Source organism: Capricornis sumatraensis, chromosome 15 (genome assembly GCF_032405125.1).
Source record: "Capricornis sumatraensis isolate serow.1 chromosome 15, serow.2, whole genome shotgun sequence".
NCBI lineage: Eukaryota > Metazoa > Chordata > Mammalia > Artiodactyla > Bovidae > Capricornis > Capricornis sumatraensis.
Window position 1 is genome coordinate 57151309 of NC_091083.1, and position 22366 is coordinate 57173674.

The following is a 22366-nucleotide window of genomic DNA, read 5'->3' on the forward strand; positions in this document are numbered from 1 at the left end:
CGCGCCGGTCTAGGAGGGGTCCGGGCTAGCACCGCCCGCCCGCCGGGCTCCCGCCCCCGCGTCCGTGCGCCCGGGTCCCAGGGCTGGCCGGCTTCCTCGAGGGGAGCCTCTGCTCGTCTCTTTGGCGGGCCTCCCTGGAGCAGGTTATTCTTTAACGTACGACTGCCCACCTCCCCCTTCCCTTATGTAACTCCAGGGACCGTGGCGGAGCCTTCCCTGGCGATCAGCGGCCACCGTGCGGCCCAGCTCACTTCTCCGAGGAACTCTTCAGCCTGAGGACCGCCCCCCAGGGCTTGGTCCCCTTCCCACTAGCCCGACCAGAAGCAGCCCCAGCTGACCTGGCCCAAGTACCTGGCACGCCCAGCGGAACCAACCCCCACCCCCAAGGCTCTCAGGGTGAGGAAGAGCAGGCTGAGGTATAGGGATCTGGGGCTTTATTGAGACCCTGCCCTGCAGAGGACATGGCAGCCAGGATCCGGGGGACCCCACATGCTGGCAGCGCTGCTGTCTGGAATTTGTGTTGTCAGTTGCGTGTGGGGGAAAGGAGGGTTCGCAGCCCACTCTGGAGGAAGGATCATCTGTAATTGGGTGTTCAGGGTAGGGAGGCGATGAAGACCCCTCCCCAGGCTTAGACAGGAAGCAAAGTGTCTCTGTGCTCTGCACACGTCCTTTCCTGATAGGAGCTGGAGCTCGGATGTTCCAGAGGTGCTCCCATCTCCTGGATGCTCTCATACACGTTTTCCAGGAGGCTCTTGTCCATAGCCAGGCCCCCAAGAGGGAGGACCTCGTAGGCTGGGTCACTCCCCAGAGCCAAAATTGCTCCCCCACCTTTGGGGTCTGGCTGGTCTGTGGCAGGTCCTGGGTCCCTCCTTTTAGGTTTGTTGACCCTGGAATACAGGATGTCCACCTGGAGAAAGGAAGCCAGCCCAGGGAGGAGTCAGTGCCATCCACTCAGTGAAGGATCTGCCCAGTCCCACCCACCCTATCTGACATCCTTTGGGTTACCTGAGTGGGTGGGGTTGCCTCGACCTTCCCCTGCCCCAGGCCTTGGGGGCCCTTATCTGTTCCCCTGAACTTCTGGACACAAGCATACTCAGCTACCACAGGTCTGGCCTCAGGCCCAGGCCTGGCATAGCTGCTGGTCAGCCGTGCCCCTGCCCACACCCCAGAGCTAACTGCCAGCCTGGCCCTGGGGATTGTTGCCAGCCCCACGTTGGAATAGGTGGCCTCTGGGCCAGTGGAGGGCACAGCCAGGGGCAGCTCCTGGTGTGAGAAGGGTGCCGGGGGCCTGGTCATGCCTCTGGATGCCTCCAGCCACTGTGGACGTAGGAGATCCATGCTGGCAGGCCGTGGGGCTGTGGGTGGAGAGAGAGCGGAGGTTACTGGGGGTCTGGGGATGCCTGCCCACCTCCAGGCCCCAGCCCTCCCACCAGCTCACCTCTGCTACAGGGCCGGCTGCGGTGCAGTTCATGCAGCCTGGTGTCTGACTTGCTGAGGGAGCAGTGGTGGGGTCGTCTTAGCAGTGACTGGGGGCAAGGAAGGCTGGTCAGCCTCCAGATAGCCCCACCCTGGCCCCAGGAACAGTCTGGACCCAGGGACACTCTGGCACTCACCACTTCTGCTGGCATTGCACTGCCCTGCAGCCTGGACAGCTGCCTCCGTGCCTGCTTCCTGGGTGCCAGAGGATCATCAGCCCAGGGAGGCAGAGACATGGGTCAGAGATGTCAGCCTCCAGTCCAAGGCCCATCAGGAAGTATGTGTACAGAGCCATGCTGGGCCTGCCTGAGTCCCGCCCCCTCTGGCTGGAGAGCTGAGCCAGGCCCCACCCAGGCCAGGCAGGGATGGACATACCTGTTGCAGGCTGTGCACAACACCCACAGCCAGAGGAGCAGCGTGAGGCACCCTAGGACCCAGAGAGCAGGAGGGACTGAGGACCCCTGTAGCCTCATCCTGTGAAGATGTGGACGAGCCTGCAAGCTGAAGACTGGTGCTGGAGGCTGAGGGACTGGGAACCCACCTGATAGCCCCACTTCTGTGTCTCATGCTGCCAGGAGGTCCCTTTCCCGCTGTGCGCTGACTCAGCACACAGGAAACCCCCGTCCCGGTAGCTCCTCCCTCCTACGGAGGCCGAGGGGGCATGCCTTGGCGCCCACCTTCCCATCTCTGCCTGGGGCGTGCTGGTGTGAGGTGTGCTCTGCCTGGCCCCCACAAGGACCTGAGCTGGCAAGGATGACCCAACTGATGGCTAAGCATGGGGCCTGACCAAGGCCCTGCTGTGGTCAAAGGCTGAACCTGAGACCCAAGTCACACCCCAGGAAGGCAAGCCAGAGGCCACAGACTCACCTACAGCCACGTCCTGCCCAGGAATGGCTCCTATCCAGATGGTGCCTCCTGGCCGTCAACTACCTGGCCCCCCAGGGGCTGGGAAGCTGGGGGGTCAAGCAGGCTGGAGGGGCTACTCTGAACATGGACTCCCCTTCTCCCCAGGGCTCGCCACCCCTCCCCTCCCACTGCCGCTGCCATTGGATGTCCACTTCCTGGAGTCTTGGCAGAGCTGCTCGGGGGCAGACCAGAGCAAGTGTCCAGTCGCACAGAGCTACGGGGTGGGGAGTCTCTGGAGGTGAGGGCCAGTCCGCCCAGGCCCAGCAAGTGGGCTTTCCTCAAGAGAGGGCCCAATTCCCAATGCCCTGACCTAGTAGGGCCCAGTCCTCCCAGACTCCAGCGGTCAGCTGTCCTAGGAAGGCACTAAGGAGCTTGGGGCCCTGGCAGGCCAGAAGCAAGTGGGCACTCACTGAGGCCAGGACGTGGTGTGGGTCCTCCGTTCTGGAGGCCAGAGTAGCACTCACCGAGACCGGGGTGTAGTGCAGCTCCACCGTCTGTGGTGGCAGGCAGCTTGGGCACCTTGAAGCACAGTGCCTTTGTCGCCTGCAGCCCAGCTCCCCACTTCACTTCCTGTGTGCCTCATCTCATCTCCCCGCCACAGCAGCCGCCCCCACCTGCTGTGGCCCCGCCTGGGGTCTAGATGGTACTTGGTGGGACGAGTTGGCACTGCCTCCACCCATGAAGTGGCAGGTGCGCGGGTGAGGAGACATGCACAACACCCCCAGCTCGCTGGGTCCTCCTGCCCCCTTAACAGTGCTACCCCAGGCCCAGCATGGCCAAGGTCTCCTCCCACCACTGCAGCACCAGCTCCACTCATTTGTGGGTGTCAGGCACTGTGGGGGGGGGGCATCTGAGGCTGTGACCCACATCTGGGAGAGCAGCAAGGAGGTTCCTGGCTCTGGGTTTGGGCAGGGGCAGCAGGCTCACTCAGGACCCCTCCAGCCCAGCCCTGTGACCTGGCGCAAAGACCCCTACTCCCCAAGGACCCCACAGCCAGTCAAGCCTCCAATGAAATCAGACACTGTGACAAAGTCACTTTAATGTCTTTGCTCACGAGACGCCCCAGGACACTGGCAGGTGGACTCAGTGGGCAGGGAAGCATCAGGAAGGGGCCCCTGCAGCCTGTTTCTGCTCAGCAGTGTCCACGTGCCAGAGGCCAGCAAGAAGGCCCTTTGTGGAGTGTAGCCACAGAGCAGGCTGGCCCTTCTGGTGGCATCCCCGCTATCTGCCCGAGGGCAGCAGGAGCCGAGGCCCCTCAGTTCCATCCACAACACGTGCAGGGCTCTAGAACTCAGTCATCTTCTTGTGAGTGTCGGCCTTCCTCTGTTCCCGCTGCAAGCCTGCCTCCTGGGCCCGGAGCTGCCCCAGCTGCCGCTGGGCTCCTGCCAGCTTCTCCTGCAGCTGGGCCGTTGTCACACTGTGCCTGGAGAGGGGCCCACGTTCAGCACTGCCGTCCGCCTCCAGCCCCTCCTCAGACCCGGCCCGCCGCCCCCAAACTCTCTCAGGGGAAGCTGGGCAGGGGTGAGGTGCCTGGGGCAGGGCCACACATACCGGCCAGCGTTGCGGGCAAGGGCCTCCTGGATGCCCTGGATGGCTCGCTGGGTCTGCTCAATCTTCTCCTCGGTCTGGAGGAGCCGCAGGCTCAGGGCCCGTTTGGTACTCCTGCTGGCATGGTATACCTCCTTGCCACTCCTCCCGGGGGGCGCCGCCCCCACCTCTGGGGCCCCTGGAGCCCCGCCTTTCAGCTTCTCATTCAGGAAGTCGAACACACTGCGAGGAGGTGGGCGGCCCCCAGGTCCACTCCCTCTGCTCCGGCACTTTGGGGGCTTGCTGACACCAGCCTGGCCAGCCCGGGTTCTCTTCTGCAGGATTTCTGCACACTGGTCTAGTGACTTCCCACGTGGCAGCACCACAGCATGGACGGGCTCCACCCGGCCGTCTGCACGACGGCCCAGACCTAGGGCAACACCAGGCTGGCATTGCCACTGGACCCCTGGGCCATGATGTGGAGTCCCTCCTGTCCCCAGGCAGCACAAGTGCACTCACCCTTGCCAAACTCATAGCCCATCTTGGCGAGGAGTCTGGAGCCAATGCCCCGCGTGTGCACCTCCCAGCCGGCAAAAGCAGAGCTGCAGGTCCCGGGGTTGGCAGCACCAGGTTCCACCACTGCAGGTATCAGAGGGCAGTGGCTTAACCCAGCTAGATGCAGAGGAGCCTGGGCTCCAGCCAAGGCTAACCCAAGAGCTCAGCTCTGCACAGCTCTGCACAACCAGCCCCCAGCATCCGCAGAACCCTGCCCAGGGCATGCGGCACAAGCAGAAGGCAGAGCCTAGCCGTTTCCATGACCTGGTCACAGGATGGCCCCCTTCCACGCTCCCTGTTCCCTTGTGGAGAGCAGTCCTCCCCTCCATCAGTATGGACAATGCGGCTAACAGACCCCATGTGGGCACCCCCACCCCTGGGGGGAGCCCAGACACTGACAGCCGATCCTTCATCCAGCCAACAGGTCCCCGTGCCCTGCAGGAAGCTGTCCCTTCCTGTGCATCCCATCCCCTCCCGCGGCTTGCGTGGGACTATGGTTTCTGCGTCTGTGGGTCTCTGGACGTGCCCCAGGTCCATCACACACCCTCGTCTCCCCGGGAGTGTGTCCTTGTACTGACCACAGTGTGGGCCCTGCCAGCCGGGAGCCTCTTGGGGGTGGCAGCAGCCATACCTCGAGCATAGCTGGGGTCGTCTGCATCGCTGCCGTCTGAGTCAGAAGACCCTGCAGGATCTGTGCGCAGCGGGGGCAGGATGCTGTCCCCTTCTACCACAGCCTCTTTCAACAGCAGAGAGTCAAACTTGACTGTGTAGTAGCCGCTGTCTACATCTGGAGGGGCACAGAGGCAGCAGGGCAGCACACGGAAGTAGCCGCTCTGGAAGGTGGGAGCAGGGTGGGGCCAAAACCAAGGGGGCCTTGCTCTTCTCATGTGTGGGGTGGGACCCCAACACCCACCCAGAGGAGGAGTCACGCAGGACTAACACATGTGACACATGAAGAGGGCTTCCTGGGAAGGGCCTGTCAGGGAGGCCCCGGGGCAGCCTCACCAGTGATCCGTGCTGGGTACCACAGACCATCCTGCCGCTTGGCCAGACACGCAGAGCCAGCCTGCAGGGAGCTCAGGTCCGGGTCCTGGAAGGGGCGCAGCTCGTCCACTGAGACTACCTGCCCGTGCGAGAACCTGCAGAGAGGGCCGCATAACTCAGGTATGGCCACCAGGGTCCCACAAGCCCAGATAATCCAGTCTACCTGCCTGGACACCGTCCAATGGAGAGATGAATGGAGAGAGGGACACACAGGTCCACACAGACATCCACAGACACGCATATAATACACAATTATGCGCATCTACACTGAACACATGTATACACACGCAACATCCACACACACACGTACACATCCACACATATACACTCAACATGTATACACACACATCACACCCCCACACACATGTACACACACCTACACACATATACACTGAACACATGTATTCACATGCAATATACTCATGCACATATGTACACACACCCAGATGTATACACTGAACATGTGTATAAATATGTATGCACACCCATACCTATACATGCATATATATACACAGGCACACATATAAGTGCACTCATGCACACATGTATGTATACACATGCATGGACACAGAGGCACATACATTCACACATGCACCATACACAGGCATACACAGACTACACACAAGCACACAAATACATGTATGCACATGTGTGTACACATGCACACATATGGACACACACACTGTGCTTGTGCTCTCTCAGATGGACGTGGGTGCCCCAAGGACTAGAGGCTTCTGGTTACTCTCCAGCCTCCTGGGCTAGAGTCACGCACACACAGGCACACATGTGGCTGGGAGACACACTTGTGATAACAGTTCCCTGGCACCTCTCCGCTGGACACAACAGGTCATCAAGACAGGGGGTCTGCTTGCGTCACTCTCAGGACTGAGGCCTCCCCAGCCAACTAGGGGGACCTGGTTGTAATGGTGCTGCCTTGTCTGTCACTGAAACAGTGACACCAAAACGAAAACCAGGAGAGAGGAGGTGGGACAGGAAGTGTGGGAACAGAGGGCTGCAACTTTGAACTTGGCCAAATAAAGACATGAAGCCACCAGGCACACATCTCTTGCAGTGCCTCCATTTCAGGGAGGAAGCGTTCTAACCCACAAAAGCAAGCAAAAATAGGCCCTGGCTCCGACACACAACCAGCCTCGCGTGAAGAGACCGTGGGGAGACTGTGGGGAGAAAGGAGAGGCGAGAAGGCATTTCAGTCACCTTCCTGGGTGGAGTTCTGGGAGGTTCCTTCTCACCCCTGCCCGTCCATGGGCACCCAGGGTACTGCCACTGACCAGTGGCACCAGCAGATGCAAGACCAGTCCATGTGTCTTTTGGCAGGCACGGTGGTTGAAAAGTCCTGTTCAACCGAGGAAAGAGACCCAGACCCAAGGGGAATTTGGCCAAACTCCTCCTCAACACACCCAGACACCGCCAATAAACCTCCCTGCAAGAATCTTCAGTACTCTTAGAAGCCTTAAATTTGGTTGTCCTCCTTAAGCCAGCAAGTGTGTCTATGAAATGACCCTAGAAAAGTATGGTGGACTTTGCATATGGTGAACATATGCAAAGATTGAGCCAGAAGGGTATGAACCAAACATGTAAGACTCAGAAATAACTGAAGTTCCCAATCGTGGGAGTAGTTAACGGCATGTGCATGAAATCAACGTCAACTAAGAGCACAGGCAGCCTGACCAATGGAATGAAGGGGACCCAGGAAAAGCCTCTCACAGGACAAAATCCACGCAGGACAGGTGTTACTAAAGAGGCAGGAAAAGACAGACTACAATTTTCATAAGGAAAAAATTTAAAATGTTTCCCAAACTCAAACCCCCCGCAACACCCCTACTTAATCATCTACCTCACAACATTTATGAACAGTGCTTATGATTTATGAGTAGTTATAATTATTTGTGAATAATTATAATTATTTATGAATAACACCATCTAGAATAATAAGTAAACACATGAACGAGAAAACAAGCATTTAGAATAAGTACACATCATAACTGTGGTTTATCCCAGAAATGCAAGGGTGGTTCAACAGGTGAAAGCCATTCAATGAAAGGGGACATCAACAGAACACAAGCATATCAACTGATACAGAAAAGACACCTGGAAAAAACCCAACGACCTCGCTTGTTAAAAACACTCAACCTGATAAACAGCATCTACGGAAAATCCACAGTTCAGATCACACTCAAGGAGGGGAGGAGGGGTACTTTCCCCTAAGATCAGGAACCAGACAGGAAGTGCTCCTGCCACTTGCATTCAGTACAGTACTGGAAGTTCTAGGCGGGGCAGTTAAACAAGAAAAAGAAATAAAAGCCAGCCGAATTGGAAGAGAATAGGCGAAAGTATCTCTGTTTGTCAATGACGTAACTGTATATACGTGCTGTGCTCAGTCGTGTCTGATTCTTTGTGCCCCCAAGCACTGCAGACTGCCACGCTCCTCTGTCTATGGCATTTCCCAGGCAAGAATACTGGAGTGGGTTACCGTTTCCTCCTCAAGGGGATCTTCCCAATGCAGAGATCGAACTCGCATCTCCTGTGGCTCCTGCATTGGCAAGTAGATTCTATACCACTGAGCCACCTGGGAAGCCCCAGGAAATTGGATATCCACATGCAAACGAATGAAGTTGGATACTTACATCATACCATTAGAGCAGGTAATTTACAAGGGAAAAAAGAACTTTTTAACAATATTTTATGTCAAAATTGAGTAAGTTATATCAAATATTCAAGGAAAGCAACATGAACCAAGAATCATATACATGTTCATCAAAACTGCTGAATTGTGCCTTCATGAAAGACACAACCAGAGCCTAACAGACATGCTGCTGCTAAGTCGCTTCAGTCGTGTCCGACTCTGTGTGACCCCACAGACGGCAGCCCACCAGGCTCCCCCATCCCTGGGATTCTCCAGGCAAGAACACTAGAGCGGATTGCCAATTCCTTCTCCAATGCATGAAAGTGAAAAGTGAAAGTGAAGTCGCTCAGTCGTGTCCAACTCTTAGCGACTCCATGGACTGCAGCCCACCAGGCTCCTCTATCCATGGGATTTTACAGGGAAGAGCACTGGAGTGGGGTGCCATTGCCTTCTCTGAACAGACATGCTAGGTCTCTACAAATGTTATTCCTGTGAGCCCTTCCTAAAGAACCTACCAGAAAATGAGTCTCAGACAACCAACACGACTAAGAAGACCCTGACAGACGGGCAGATGGAAGCAGGAGACGCTAAGTTCCTTCCAGAACTAGCGCTGAGAGTGAAGGGAGACAATGGGCTGCGACAGCCATGAGAGCCAGCTGTGCAGGTCTAGTGCAGTCAGATGGCAGGGAGAGTGGGAGGTGCGCGTCAGAACACTAAACAGTCTTCAGTCGTCATGACTAAAGAATGAATGCTGTTCTGAGAGCGTCCTGTGTATGCAGAATGGGATAAAACAAGTTAATTACGGGATGTTGGTCCTTGAAGACCAGAATCCTGAGGGAGAGAAGGATATACAGATGCAATCCAGAAAAGATTAAGAAATCAGTATGAACTCACTAGGCACTCGTCCTTGAACATACAGATGCACTAACACAGACATCAGTGTGTGTCCACCTGCACTTCTAGCTCTGTCTGCTGAAGAGACCCAGCATTGAGCCCCCTGCAGTGAAGTGCACCCCAGGGCCTCCCTATGAGCCTTGAAATGGCATCTGCCACTAAAAGAAACCAGGGTTTCTCAGAGACTTGGCTGCTTTCAGGTCTGTGGCAGGAAGAGCACAGGTGAGGGTGGGGAATCCTGATTTCCGGGACCATGTCAAGAGGGCGAGGAGCCAACATGAAAAGGCTCCACCTGGCAAGGGTGGGACAGCTTGAGTTTCAGTAAAAATCAGCATTTCAGTGGGCTGAAATTCATCAAATGCATTTAAGTCCATCAGTCTACAAGGATATTAAATATTTTTTAAAATGAATTTATCACCTCAGGATCAAAGAGAACCAATTTGTTATCTTGGAAACCAAGCAAACGAAAGAGAAACCTCAGGCATTATCCTGCCTTTTCTATACAATCTGTCCTACTACCTAGCCGGCTCCTACAGGAGGAGAGGTGACTCTGAAACACCCTAGCTGGTAGATGAGCTGGTGGAGCTGAAAGCTCCTTGTTGCAGCACGCACCACACCACCAGATCCAGGCACTGAGCACCACGTGCTGCGAGAGGCAGCAGAGCACTGAGCTGTGCCCAGGCGGGGCCCCGAGAGTGAGCAGGTCCCAGGATCCAGCTGCCAGCCTTCTGGTCACTGCAAGAACGTGCTGGGCTGCACCAGGGCGGTGGGTGATGGTCAGCGTTAGAGGGTCTGCCCCTTCAACAGTGAAACTGGGAGGCCAGGAAAGGCAGGGGTGGGGGTACACAGTCAGATTCAGACAGCAGCCTTTAGACGTGAGCAAGATTAAACTGCAACATTTATACCTTAGCCATATCTGAGTGATATGCCACAAGGAACACAAGGAGGCGATTATCATAAAGGTCGGGGTGGTGATTCTTTTTGGAAGAGGGAGAAGGCTGTGTTTGGGCTGAGGCACAGAGGACCCCAGAGTAACCGGCAGCTTTGTAGTTTTCAGCTGAGTACTCGAGTGTTACAGTGATCCCTTGTGCTGTCTTTACTTTCTGGATTTGACCTTTTTCACAAGATAAAAATTTTAAGTCCACTGTGTCCTTATTCCATGTTAGGTACTGTTTTTTTATGCATATTAATGCATTCCAGCCTCTCAACAACTGCAAAAGACACGCTCCTCTCCTTTTTATGGAAAAGGATACTGAAACACAGAGCGATAAAGTTAGAACAACATATGAAAAAATGTGCAATCTTCCTAATAATTGAGGAAATACAAGTTCAATCAAGACCACCTCTTCACTTCAGTGGGTACGAATCCCCAAGTTAGAGAACGTGACCAAGAGTGACTAGGGTGACCACGACAGAGCAGACCAGGGGCTTAGAAGCAGACAGCGCGCAAGGAAAGAAAATGCTCATGCCATCCACACTGGGGACATTCCCAACAGAGACAAAAGATGTGTACTAGGATTTTCAGTGTGTTCTTTTTAGTAAATAAAAACTGGGAAACACCAGGAGACAAAATAAAATATGGCATATGAATGAGGAAAAATAATAGCAGTTAAAATGCACAAAACAGTCCTATAAATATCAATGTAAACTTCTCTCCCAGACACGCTCAGTGAGAAGCGCAAGTTGCAAAGCAAAGCAGGCTGTACAACATAGTTTAATTAGAAAATAAAGCACAAGAATATTCTGTTCACAGACACACGTGCCTGTAAAGGATTCACACGCTAGAGAGATGCTCATCATAGTTGTGGCAAGCCTCCCGGGAGGGGAGGATAGAAAGGCAGGTCCCAGGGTGCTTCAACACTACTTTATCTTTACAACAAAATTTTAAATAAGTAAATTTTAAACTAAAAATCCAAAGTAAAAGCAACAAAGTAACTGTTACACCTGGGTGGTGGTGGGGTGGGTGGGCTGCATGGGTCAGGCCTGAAGCCCACAGCAGGCAGCAGCATTTCAGAGCCGGACTGCCCCTCGGGGGTCCAGCAACCACAGCAGCTGTAGGGCCTCCTGGCAGGCTTGCTGCCAGGTGAGTGAATACACGTGAAACCCCTGGAACAGTGCTGCCCAGAGGAAGCAGCACATGAACACGTCAGTTCTCATCCCCACACGGGACGTGGCACAGGGACGGGGAGGAACCCTCCAGAGGGACCACGGCAGGAAGGATGGAGGGCTCCCTGCTCTGCTCCTTAACTCTCTGCTGGGGGACAAGGCAGCACCCACCCTGTGGAAGCTCAAGGAGGCTTATGACTGATTCATGCACTTTCCTGTATGTACACTACACTTTTCACAAAACTCATGAGGAAAAAGGAAAAAAAGGGGAACTGCAGCAAGTAAGACTGGGCCCAGCAAAAATCTGTAAAGAAATAAGATAACCAAACAACTGAAGATATTGAATAGTTACCCTGGACTACCGATTAAAGAAGAAAATCATCTACTAGAAATCTCAGGAAATATTCCTTGGAAAGGAAAAAGAAGCAAAATTAAACATAATGTACATAAGGAAAACACAACATCATTACATTCGTGATTAAATACGAACAAGGTCTTGCTGTTAAGTTGGTGAGGTGTGAGAGTGACACGGAGGTAATTTCTAACTTAACATCCTTGTCACTTAGGTTAAGCCGGCATCCTGAAGTACTTACAGGCAAAATGCCCAGTAAGTCCTACAACCTGCTTCAAAATACTCCAGGGGCAGGAACAGAGAATACAAGAGTAGCAAAACATTGACCTACCATGACAGTGTGAGCAGTCTCTATGCTACTCTCCCTAGTTACCTGGGTGTTTGACCACTTCTCTAATAAAATATCTAAAATATAAGTAAATTTTCTAAGTTTCACTTTGAAGCATAGGACAGGTCACGGTGAGGCGGCAGCGGTGGGGGGGGCTCCATTCTTTTCAACATAAACCCTTCTGTACTCCTGACATACCTGGGGAAAAGTCAAGAAAACCCCTAATGAAGGATACTGCTAGAAGAACCCCCTGGCCCTATAAAGTTCTCTTCTTCTCAGCATTTTGCTCGGCCAAGAAAAACAAAACTGCAAAGGTTCTGTCCGCAAGTCCCCGCGCCCCCACCCCCACCCCCCCACTGCTAGGGGCCTAGAGAACTCAAGCCTTACCTGCAGTTTTCCTGGAAGCGGCACTTCCCCTCCAGGAAGAACGGGCAGGGCTTCAGGGACTTGTGAGTGGGGTAGAGATAGAGCACGCGCACGCCCGGGGAGCCGTCGTCCGCCTCCTCGGTGCCCACTACCATGGCGTTGTGATACTCCAGGGTGCCCCAGGCACTGTAGTAGGGGGCGTTCACCTTTCTCCCACTCAGTGCTGCCCCGCCCTCCTCGTCCTCCCCGTCGTCCTCCTCCTGCCCAGGCTCCGTGGGTCCTGGCCCAGTCTCTCTCGAAGGAACAGTCTCCAGTTCTGCCCCGGGGGCTACTGGCACCTCCGCCGTCTCCACGATGGCATTTTGGAAAGCCAAAGGCTCAGCATCCTCCTGGACTGGGCGCTCTCCATCCAGCGCCGCCAGCAGCTTGCTCTTCCTGACCGACACCAGGCTGGCCTCAGTGAGCTCGATCAGCTCCTTCAGGTCCCCCTGCAGCTGGCGCAGGTCGGCCAGCTCCGAGGGATCCAGGCCAGCGCCCAGGGCCAGCTCCACCTGCTGCAGCTGCGCGTCGTAGGTCCGGAGGGCGGTCTGCAGGCTCTCCTCGTCCATCCTGGCTGGAGGGGCCGATTTCCCGCGCTTGCGGGGCTGGGTCCCTGGGTCCTCAGAGGGGAGGCGTGGGAGCCAGAGCTGCGGAGAAGAGAAGCCAGATGAGTCTGGGACAGACGGCCCCCGCAACGCCGGCACTGAGCGTTGGCCGACTGCAACCCTCGGTGGTCAGCCTGCGGAACCGTGAACAGCAGTCTCTTCGTTTGGACGTGGAGATATTTCAAGCTCCGAGAGGAGGAGCCAAAGCTGGCCCTTGGCCACTAGCCCCACGGCCTCGATTCCCTTCCCGGGAGCTGCCTTCAAGCTCTTCCGGGGTCTATGCGTCCAAGTCTTGTGTCCCCCGCCGGGCCCACCTCTGCGGCCTCGCGCCGCCCGTCTCCGCTCGGCAGGCAACCTCGGGCCAAGGCCCCGTTGCCCAGACCCCCTCGCCCCGGCCAGGCCCTCCTCCGCGCGGTTTCCCGGCCGCCGCCACAGACGGCCAGCCGGCCTCACCGGCCAAAGCCGTCCGGCGCCCGACTTCCGCCCTTGCAGCCCACAGGCGCTTCCTCCCAAGCGCCGGCGGCGGCGGAAGTGTCTGGCGCGGGGGCTGCCGGGAAGGCTCCGCCCCCTTCTCGGCCGACCAGCGCCCGTCCCGTCAGGCGCCGCGCGGGTTTAGCGCCGGGTCGGTGGGTCAGGCGCGAGGCGGTTCCCCTGCTCTGCGGCTTGGCGGTCCGGCCGGACGGTCGCAGGTACATCGAGGCGGGTGGGCGGAGCTGGGCCCAGGCTCGGCGACCGGTCCGCAGTCTGTCCGCGCCGCCCGCCCGCCTCACGACTGCTCTGGGAAGTCACCAGCCCTCAGACGCCCCGCCTCTGAGAGGCTTTCGCGGCGGGCCGCGAGCGAAGCGGGCGTTGGTTAAGGAGACCCGAGGGGAGCAAAGCCTGAAGGGAGCCCGGGCGGGGGAGCAGCGAGAAGCGGGGCGGGGCAGGCTGCCCTCTGCCTGCGAACAGAGCGCCCTGGCCGGGCCGGAGAGGGCGTGTGGGCACCTGGAGCGCCGGGGCGATTCTGTAGCAGTTGCGGAGGCGAAGGCGGGCGGAGGGGAAGGGAGGGGAGGCAGAGCCAGGAGGGCCCTGGGCTCCAGCTGTGAGCGGCCGTGCGGGCAGCGGGACCCTCTGTTCACGGTGCGGGCCGTCTCGTCCGTGACCGATCTCGGGTACCCAGGGCAGGATGTACACGCTGCTGTCGGGTCTATACAAGTACATGTTCCAGAAGGACGAGTACTGCGTCCTGATCCTGGGTCTGGACAACGCCGGGAAGACGGTGAGTGTGGCTCCGTGTCGGCGCCATCCCCCACCACCACAGTCCTTTCGGTGTTTTTTTTAGCTGCGTGTTCTCCACCCCGGCAGGCTCTGAACCCTGCTTAAGGTTATAAGATAGTTACCACCAGCCGCTTTAAAAGGCAAACGTTGTTCTCTTTTGCCTTGTTGTAAAGGAATAAGCCCCAGGAGGGGTGTTTGAAAACTATTGCAATTCTATCTCACGCCTCTTTCTCTCTGCCCTTAGACCTTCTTGGAGCAGTCAAAGACCCGATTCAACAAGAACTACAAGGGGATGAGTCTGTCCAAAATCACTACCACCGTGGGCCTAAACAGTAAGGGTCCTTTGGGCGTGTGGGTTGGGGGCAGAACGCTGAGGATGCTGCAGTGTGCAAAGGCCACAGGTGAGGCCTCTGTTCCGGCTACCGTTGGTTCCAGCATCGTGCAGCGCAGGTTCAGCCTGCTTCTCCCAGGAGAGCTGGGAGCTGGTGGGTCAGGGATCAAAACTGCAGCCTCACCTGTCTCTTCTCTGCAGTCGGCACTGTGGACGTGGGAAAGGCCCGCCTGATGTTCTGGGACTTGGGGGGGCAGGAGGAGCTGCAGTCTCTGTGGGACAAGGTAAGATGGGTGGGTGCCACGTTGGCTCCCTGGCACCACCTCTATCTGGGTGGTACCTTAGTCTCGTCCTTCCTTTTCTCAGAGGTGAAGTCGCTCAGTCGTGTCCGACTCTTGCGACCCCATGGACTGTAGCCTACCAGGCTCCTCCCTCCATGGGATTCTCCAGGCAAGAGTACTGGAGTGGGTTGCCATTGCCTTCTCCAGGGGATCTTCCCAACCCAGGGATCGAACCCGGGTCTCCCGCATTCCAGGTGGATGCTTTAACCCCTAAGCCACCAGGGAAGCCTAGGATTCTTCTTTCCTTACTCTTGGCAGCTTCTGTGACCCGTTTGGTTCCTGAGGCTCACTCCCATCCCAGTTCCTCAGTCACACCCCCAAGAGCAGGGACACACTGGTTCCTTTAGGTTTAGAGATTTTGTTGCTAATCAGCACAAGATGAGACAAAGGATGCCTGAGGAGCAGGGAAGACACAATGCTTCTTTGGCTCTCAGTTTCAGCCCCGGGGCCCGAGTCTCCCCCATGGGGTCCCTCCTACTGAGGGGAGGATGTCCTCTAAGGCTCACAGTAGCTGTCTCTTCTTTTGACCTTTTGAAGCATTTCTGAGACCTCAGAATCATAATTAGTCTTTCACTCAGCCTCTGCCAGGCACAGGGTCCAGCAGAGAGCAGGGTGGAATGAGCCTCTTCCCCTCCCCCACCCAGTGGATGCCGGAGGCACAGACAGGCTCACCCAGCTCTAGGGGCACAGATCACCCCAGTACTTGCTGATGTCTAATGCCCTAGTTTTGGTTTCTGGCTTGACCCCAGCAGGAGGTCCTTGGTCATTTTCCCCTCCTCCCCAAAGTGTCCTCCCTGTCCTGATCTCCAGCCAAGAAGACCCTGTCCATTCCATGGCCAGAAGGTCATTGACAGGCTCTCTGACCATTTAAGTTGGACCAAGCCAGGGGCTGTTTGTTCAAACCTCAGATCCACACGGGGATCTGACATTCTTTACAGGCCAGGGTCTCAGAATAGCAGGGGCAGTGTGTGTCAGAGTTTAGCAGCTGGCAAGTGTTGTGGGGGATGAAGATCTGGTCAGGGGCAGGGTCAGCTTGGGCGCTGCCCCATGTCAGGCCAAGCTGGCTGGGATCCCATCCCCTTGGCAGGTTACCATGGCGGGCAGCTATGACATGCTCGGGTAGCTCTGGTGGGTCAGAGTGGGTCCTGCAGGAGCTGACAAGGGGCCCTGTGCTGGACGCACTGCCCACCATGGCAGCCAGGACATAGCCAGTGAAGGTGCTCTGCTGCCCTTGCGCCTCTGGCTGGGGTCTGGCTCCTCCTGAGGGCAAGCCAGCTTGGTGGTTGGTGGTCGCCCCCAGCTTCCACTTCTGGTCATGCCATGGCCTTGCCACTGCCTCCTCACGAGGACTGAGCCTGCCATCTCGGCAGGATGGGCCCTGGGTTTCTCACATGCTCCCCGACTCTTGAGACGGAGTGGGTGCCCTACCTCCTGCTGATGGCATCAGATGCCCCTGCCAGGCCAGGGCTTTGCTGGCCTCTGGTGACTGGGTTGCACAGGGGTGCCATGTCACCAGGAGGGGTGTAAAGTGGGCCTCCTGCCCTCCCCTTGTTCTGAGACTATGTCCCGGGGCCTCTCCTTGCCCCCTTGTAGTCTGACAGCACCTGGTGGACCTTCACTCCCACCTTTACGGCCTTACCTCCACCCAGCATCTCTGCTCGCGCCGTGAGCTGGTACCTATATGTCTGTGCAGGTGCCAGCTGCAGACCATGTCTGTGGACCCAGTGGACCCTCTGGCACCCTGCCACAGGGAGGACTTGTGGCCTCTGTCTCTCCAGGCCACACCTGAGAGCCTCCAGAGTGTGGGCATTGGTGACAACTGTGCTCAGGATCTGGGTCTCGTGGGCACCATAGGTTCACAGCTACCGCTGCTTCCTGGTCATCCCCCGCCGGTGGACCCAGCCCTCATCTGCCAGGGCCCAGTCACACACCAGTTGAAGTTCTCTGCCACCACAGGGGTCCGGGGCCCAAGTAGTGATTCCCTTACTGACTTGCTGCAAACCCCGCAGTGGCCATGTCTGCCTAGGAGGCCTGCACTGTTGGGCTGCAGCTCCTGGGTCCCGTATCACCCAAGCAGGCCAGCCAGAGAGGTCTCAGGTTTGGGGTTCATGGTTGGTCTGTGGACCAGGAGGCCACCCATGTTGAGGGATGTGCGGGTGTTCCCAGTTCCTGAGTTCTTGCTGGGCAGGAGCTGGGGTGGAGACAAGGGGTAAGGATGTAGTCACCTGCTCCTGCGACATGGGTGTTTCTGTCCTTTTAACATCAGGACAGAAGGTGGATTCACCAGGCCTTGCTTCATGTGTCTGTTTCCCCAGGGATGCTGCTCTTCACTCCCCATAACTCTCCCTGTACCCTGGGCTCTGGTGCTTGTGTGTGTGTAGGGGGGCTCTCTTGTGTGGATGCTGCTGCAAGAACCCAGGGCTGGCTGGCCTGCTGGTGCCAGCCTGCTGTGAAGTCACTTCAGTCGTGTCCTACTCTGTGCGACCCCAGAGACAGGGCTCCCCCGTTCCTGGGATTCTCCAGGCAAGAACACTGGAGTGGGTTGCCATTTCCTTCTCCAATGCATGAAAGTGAAAAGTGAAAGTGAAGTTGCTCAGTTGTGTCTGACTCCTAGCGACCCCATGGACTGCAGCCTACCAGGCTCCTCCGCCCATGGGATTTTCCAGGCAAGAGTACTGGAGTGGGTTGCCATTGCCTTCCTACAGAGCTCCAAACTCCCTGGGATGGCTCTGTCATTGGCCGTGTTGTCCCATGTGGGGGTCAGAGCTGCCTTGAACGTGTAGGCCTTCCCTGGCTCCCTATTGGTATACCTACTGCCTTGCTGTCTGCACTGGGTCCCCCTACCCAGGTGTACAGAGACCCGGAGCCCCATCCTTTGTCCTCTGGCCACTCTCCTCAGGCCAGGGGGTGTGGGTGGGTCTCAGCAATGGATCCTGAAGTGGGGTTCAGAGCACAGCACCTGGGAAGTGGCTGAGGAAGGTGGCCACCCTGTCCCAGCAGGTCTGGGGTGTATCTGCACTCTGCCCCACCTCCAGGAAGCACCCTAGCAGGGTCTCCCAGCTAGGGGCTGCCCTGAGGTGGCTGAGTGCCCGAGGCTCAGCACCTGGTTTTCCTCCTGCCCAGTACTATGCAGAGTGTCATGGCGTCATCTATGTCATCGACTCCACAGATGAGGAGCGGCTGTCTGAGTCCAAACAGGCGTTTGGTGGGTACAGCCATCTAGGCTGGGGATGCGGGGAGTAGAGTGGGAGGGTTCTGTCTGCAGAGTCCCCATTCCAGAGCTGGGCTGGGGGTTGGTTGGGCCACGCCGGGACAGGAGGGCGCCAGCCAAGTGCATCCATGTGGGGTCGGCAGGGATGTGGGGACCTGTGTGGAGGCGGATGAAGGGCGCTCACTGCCGCCTCTCTGCCCGCCCCAGAGAAGATGGTCACAAGCGAGGCGCTGGACGGTGTCCCCATCCTGGTGCTGGCCAATAAGCAGGATGTTGAGGTGAGCCCCTAGGCCAAATGGGCTCCTGCTCCCACCAGATGGGGACCTCTCCCAGGGGAGGGCCACTGCCTTCTTCAGTTACCCTGAGTGTGGCTGCCCCAGGCGAACAGAGCACCCCCACCCCCTGGTTACTTCCTGCTGTGCTGGCACCTCTGCACCAGAGGTAGCAGTCCCCCATTCCTCTGCAGCCAGGGGCCTCCTGCTGGGCAGACCCAGGTGAAGGTCTGGAAAGAGGGCAGAAGCACCTCAGGGTGGGAGTCAGTGCTGACACCAACCTGTCTGCTGCCCTTGAGCACAGTAGCTGTGCTGGCCCCACTCCATGAACCACTGGTGAGAGGTGGCATCATGGCAGCCATTCGCATGGAGGGGGCCCTGAACAGACAGGTGGCATGTTCCTGTAGCATCTGGGTTGTGCTGCCAGGGTGTGTCTTCGTGAGGCTGCTAACCAGGCAGGTACCCTCCTGGACAGTAGCCAGGAGGCACCTCCTGGAAGGTGCCATGAAGCTTCCCACTTGCCCTCTACCCCCACTGCTCTGGGGGTAGAGGGTGGGCAGGGTGGCAGGCCTACCCCTTATGGCCTCACCTCCCCCAGACTTGCCTCTCCATCCCTGACATCAAGACTGCGTTCAGCGACTGTGCCTCCAAGATCGGCAGGCGGGACTGCCTGACCCAGGCCTGCTCGGCCCTCACAGGGTGAGTGGGGTTCACCCTGGGCACCGGGGGTCACAGCCAGCCCTGCCTCATGCCCATTGTCTCCACAGCAAGGGGGTGCGTGAGGGCATCGAGTGGATGGTGAAGTGCGTCGTGCGGAATGTGCACCGGCCGCCACGGCAACGGGACATCACGTAGGCACACCTGCCTGTGTGCCCACCTCTTGTCCTGAAGAGTTCCTGCCCGCTCCACACCACCAATCCTGGGGGCTGGGTCGGCTTTGCCTTTTGGTTGTCCCATTTGCTTTGTTTCTTCTCTAAGACAAATTTTTCTGTGTCCGGAAAAGCGGAGGCTTCTGCTAGGGGTGCTGGGGCCTTAGGGATGCCAGCTGACCGCCAGCAGAACTTATGGCCATAGCAGGCCTAGACCTGCCCGAGTCCCAGTCTGGGGCCCCCGCGGGCCACCTCTCCTTTCGGAGCTGCTGCCCCAGCAGGCCTGCCGGTTTGGCCCTGCATGGGGCCTTGATGGGGAGCTGCTTGGAAATAGGTGTTTCAGAGCTGTGGGGCCCTCCATAGTGCTCAAGGCTGCTCTGTGCGTCATGCCCATGGAGGCAGCTATGACTGTCCTTGGCCTCTGTCCCCTCTGATCTTGGACTCAGGTGGGGGGGGGTTAGTGTCACCTGAAGGAGACCTGGGCTTGTTGCTGTCCCTGTCCTGAGCAGCTTCAGGAGGAGGCAGGGAGACCTGCCTGGGAGGCTGTGAGCCCCACCCACTGACCCAGCCACCTTGTTTTGATCTCCAGGGAAAATGGGAAAGCTAGGTGGTTGTGCTGGGAGTGGGCATCTGTTCCCCCCCACCCCCAGCCTGCCTGCCACCCACCCAGAATAACCTAGAGATGAGCTTGGGGTGTGAGGAAGGCCAGCAGGGTCCCAAGGAGCCCAGGCTAGTAGTGTGCTGGGCCTGTGCTAGCTGGGGGTGAAGGCCGGGGTTGCTCTCAGGTCTGGGCCCTTTCCAGTCCTGTGTCCAGGAGCAGAGGCCCTCCAGGCAAGGCTGGTCCTCAGGACCCTCCCACATGGCCCTTGTGGAAGCCGGTGACACCCCATGAGCCTAGCCATGGGCAAAATAAAGAGTCGGAGTGGCTCCCATCCATCATTCTCCAGAGGCCTGGTGGCTTTGTGTGAGGGTCAGGTTCCCCAGGCAGCTGGGGAGGAGATGCTGGGAAAAGGATGAGTCAGGGCTGGGGGTGGGCACCAGCTGCAGGTGAGGTGACTCATTGAGGGGGTGCTTTGATCCTGCCTCTCCCTGGGGCCCTTCCTGGAGGTCAGGCAGGAGCCTCCAGGGCTGGTGGGGGCTGCCGGGACTGGGAGTCCTAGGTTGATGAGTCAAGGCCTCATCTGAACCTGCCCCAGAACGGAAAAGCATCGTTTCCCAGAAAATGAGTGGGACACACTATCCTACCCAGAGGTCTTGGCTAGTCCCTTGCTGGGAAATCCCCTGCCACTTTGAGGAGGGTGGAGCCTCAAAGAGGGGCAGCTTGAAGGTGACACTTCATGGCACTTCAGGGCACAGACTGGCACTAACCACTCTGACTTGCCTATTCCACAATGGAGCCCTTGAATTCAGTGACTCGCCCTCCCTCCACACCCCTAACCGCTCAGCAAAACTTTGACAGAGGGGTGTAACCCGCTGTCCTCTCCCATGACCTACCACCTGAGAGGGTCAGTCCCAGTAGGAGGGAAGGCAGCGGACAGGGCACTGATGCTAGGCAGCACGCCCAGGTGTGTCCCTCCCTGGGGTGCAGAGCACGCACTGGCAGACTGGACACTCGTTTACCAATCTGCTTTATGAAAAATAACCTTAGCGCCGAAGGGGCCGGTTTCGAGGCCTCCTTTGGTGCAGCACGAGGAGCTCGGACTGGAGTGAATAAATACCAGGAAGGGTGCTCACTGCGCCGGAAGGAAGTGTTCGCGGATGCTGCGCTCCAGCCCAGGCAGTCTGGCCGCGCGCAGTGCCTGCAGCAGCCGTACCCCCAGCGCCCCAGGCCGCGCTTCGCGGAGCTCCATGAGCTGCTGCCACAGCCTCCGCTGCAGCGCCGCGCGGCCCTCCCTCAGCGGCGGCGGCGGTCTCTGCGTCCCGGGATCCACTAGCGCCTGCTGCAGCCGCTGCAGTCTCTTGAGGGAGATGTCCTGGAAAGCCACGAAGTCGACCACGGCGTGCTCACACTCCTCGGTCCCTGCGGGAAGGCGGTGTGAGGGGGTGCCTAGTCAGGTGCCAGCGCCCCGGGAGGACAGGACAGTGGAGGGGGTCTCTGCACGCTCATGAAGGCCAAGGCGAGAGCCGTGCCGGAGGGTCTGGGGTGACCGCGGGAAACGGCGAGCAAGGAGTGCGGCTCGTGGGCTGAAGCTGAGAATGGGATGCGACGCGAAGGAGGCTCGCCACTCTCGCTGCTGTGCCCTCCCGCGAACCGTTAAGCCCTCGAAGCCTGTTTCCCAATGCCGGCGGGAAATGGCATCACCCACCAGTGCTGAAACCCTCAGCCAAATAGTCTCCTGGTCCGCCCCCACCGCGCTTCCGGAAGCCTTTCCCAGGAACCAGCTAATAAGCGCTGAGCACCCCCACCCCACCCCCTGCTCACCCGGCGCCCCTGGCTCCAGCAGGCCGAGCTGGAAGCTCGTGCAGTTGGTGCACAGGGCGTCGTGGAACGGGGAGCCAGGCACATTGACGACCAGGCCCAGGGCCGTGCAGTTGCGGTGTGGCTGGCACCGCTCCGAGCTCGAGCTGCTGGCGGAGAAGGTGCCCGGGGGGCACGGCTGGCACTGCGTGTTCTGGCTGGGGGTACCTAGGGATGAGACAAGGAGGCCGCAGTCAGGAGAGTCGAGTGGTCCCTGTTCGGCGGAGGGTCGCCCCGCCCCTCCCCTCACCCACCGGGAGCGGCCACGCCGGCGCCGGGCGGGCAGGACGCGTGCTCCAGGCAGAAGCTGGCGTGCTCGAAGAAACCGGACCGACAGCGGCAGGCGCGGTTGTGGGTGGCCCCGCACGGCCGCGCCTCCTCCTCGCGCTCCCCGCAGATGACGTTGCAGTAGCGGCAGCGCTCCAGGTAGTTCCAAAATTGTGTGTAGTGGCGCGGCGGGCAGGCACCGCACGTCGTGGGGCTGTCCCGGCCGCAAGGCCGCTGCACAAAGGTGCCCGGGGGGCACTGGTCACACACCAGCCACTCCCCCGTCTCTGCGTCCCTCCACGGGTAGGTGGGCACGCTTGCTGCCGCCCCGCGCGCCGCAAGCGCCAGCAGCAGGGCAGTCACCGGCCACGGCGGAGCTCTCATGGTCTCTATGGAGCTGCAGCGGCCTCCGGCCGCGTCCTATAAGGGTCGGTCTGGCCCCGCCCCGGGGAGCCCCGCCCGCCGAGGAGGAGGGGTCGGCGACCTAGGGACCTAGGCTTTGACTCCTCCCTCCAAAT

General features: G+C 58.3%; 4 protein-coding genes across 6 annotated transcripts; 1 reads left to right on the forward strand and 3 right to left on the reverse strand.

Annotated features, from left to right (window-relative positions):
- Positions 1-628: 628 nt before the first annotated feature.
- LIME1 (Lck interacting transmembrane adaptor 1) lies at positions 629-1949 on the reverse strand. The gene is made up of 6 exons (XM_068986783.1): positions 1853-1949; positions 1614-1696; positions 1439-1526; positions 1177-1355; positions 1006-1113; positions 629-907 (listed from the first exon to the last, which is right to left on the reverse strand). The coding sequence occupies exons 1-6, from the start codon at positions 1947-1949 to the stop codon at positions 629-631; spliced, it is 834 nt and encodes a 277-aa protein (XP_068842884.1).
- Positions 1950-3253: 1304 nt separating this feature from the next.
- ZGPAT (zinc finger CCCH-type and G-patch domain containing) lies at positions 3254-13253 on the reverse strand. Of its 2 annotated transcripts, none has more exons than XM_068987281.1 (6): positions 12220-13253; positions 5470-5603; positions 5129-5251; positions 4429-4548; positions 3934-4339; positions 3254-3805 (listed from the first exon to the last, which is right to left on the reverse strand). In XM_068987281.1, exons 1-6 carry the CDS (start codon positions 12804-12806, stop codon positions 3667-3669), a joined length of 1509 nt encoding a protein of 502 aa, XP_068843382.1. In that variant the 5' UTR covers positions 12807-13253; the 3' UTR covers positions 3254-3666. The 2 variants fall into 2 exon arrangements, with proteins under 2 accessions (XP_068843382.1, XP_068843381.1); XM_068987280.1 differs by having other exon boundaries at positions 5096-5251.
- Positions 13254-13432: 179 nt separating this feature from the next.
- Positions 13433-20035, forward strand: ARFRP1 (ARF related protein 1). Of its 2 annotated transcripts, XM_068987189.1 has the most exons (8): positions 13433-13531; positions 14002-14100; positions 14344-14431; positions 14632-14714; positions 17895-17976; positions 18190-18260; positions 18853-18953; positions 19022-20035. In XM_068987189.1, exons 2-8 carry the CDS (start codon positions 14008-14010, stop codon positions 19107-19109), a joined length of 606 nt encoding a protein of 201 aa, XP_068843290.1. In that variant the 5' UTR covers positions 13433-13531; positions 14002-14007; the 3' UTR covers positions 19110-20035. The 2 variants fall into 2 exon arrangements, with proteins under 2 accessions (XP_068843290.1, XP_068843289.1); XM_068987188.1 differs by lacking the exon at positions 13433-13531 and having other exon boundaries at positions 13818-14100; positions 14344-14500.
- Positions 20036-20831: 796 nt separating this feature from the next.
- TNFRSF6B (TNF receptor superfamily member 6b) lies at positions 20832-22232 on the reverse strand. Its single transcript, XM_068987713.1, has 3 exons — positions 21836-22232; positions 21546-21749; positions 20832-21143 (listed from the first exon to the last, which is right to left on the reverse strand). Exons 1-3 carry the CDS (start codon positions 22230-22232, stop codon positions 20854-20856), a joined length of 891 nt encoding a protein of 296 aa, XP_068843814.1. The 3' UTR covers positions 20832-20853.
- Positions 22233-22366: the final 134 nt, after the last annotated feature.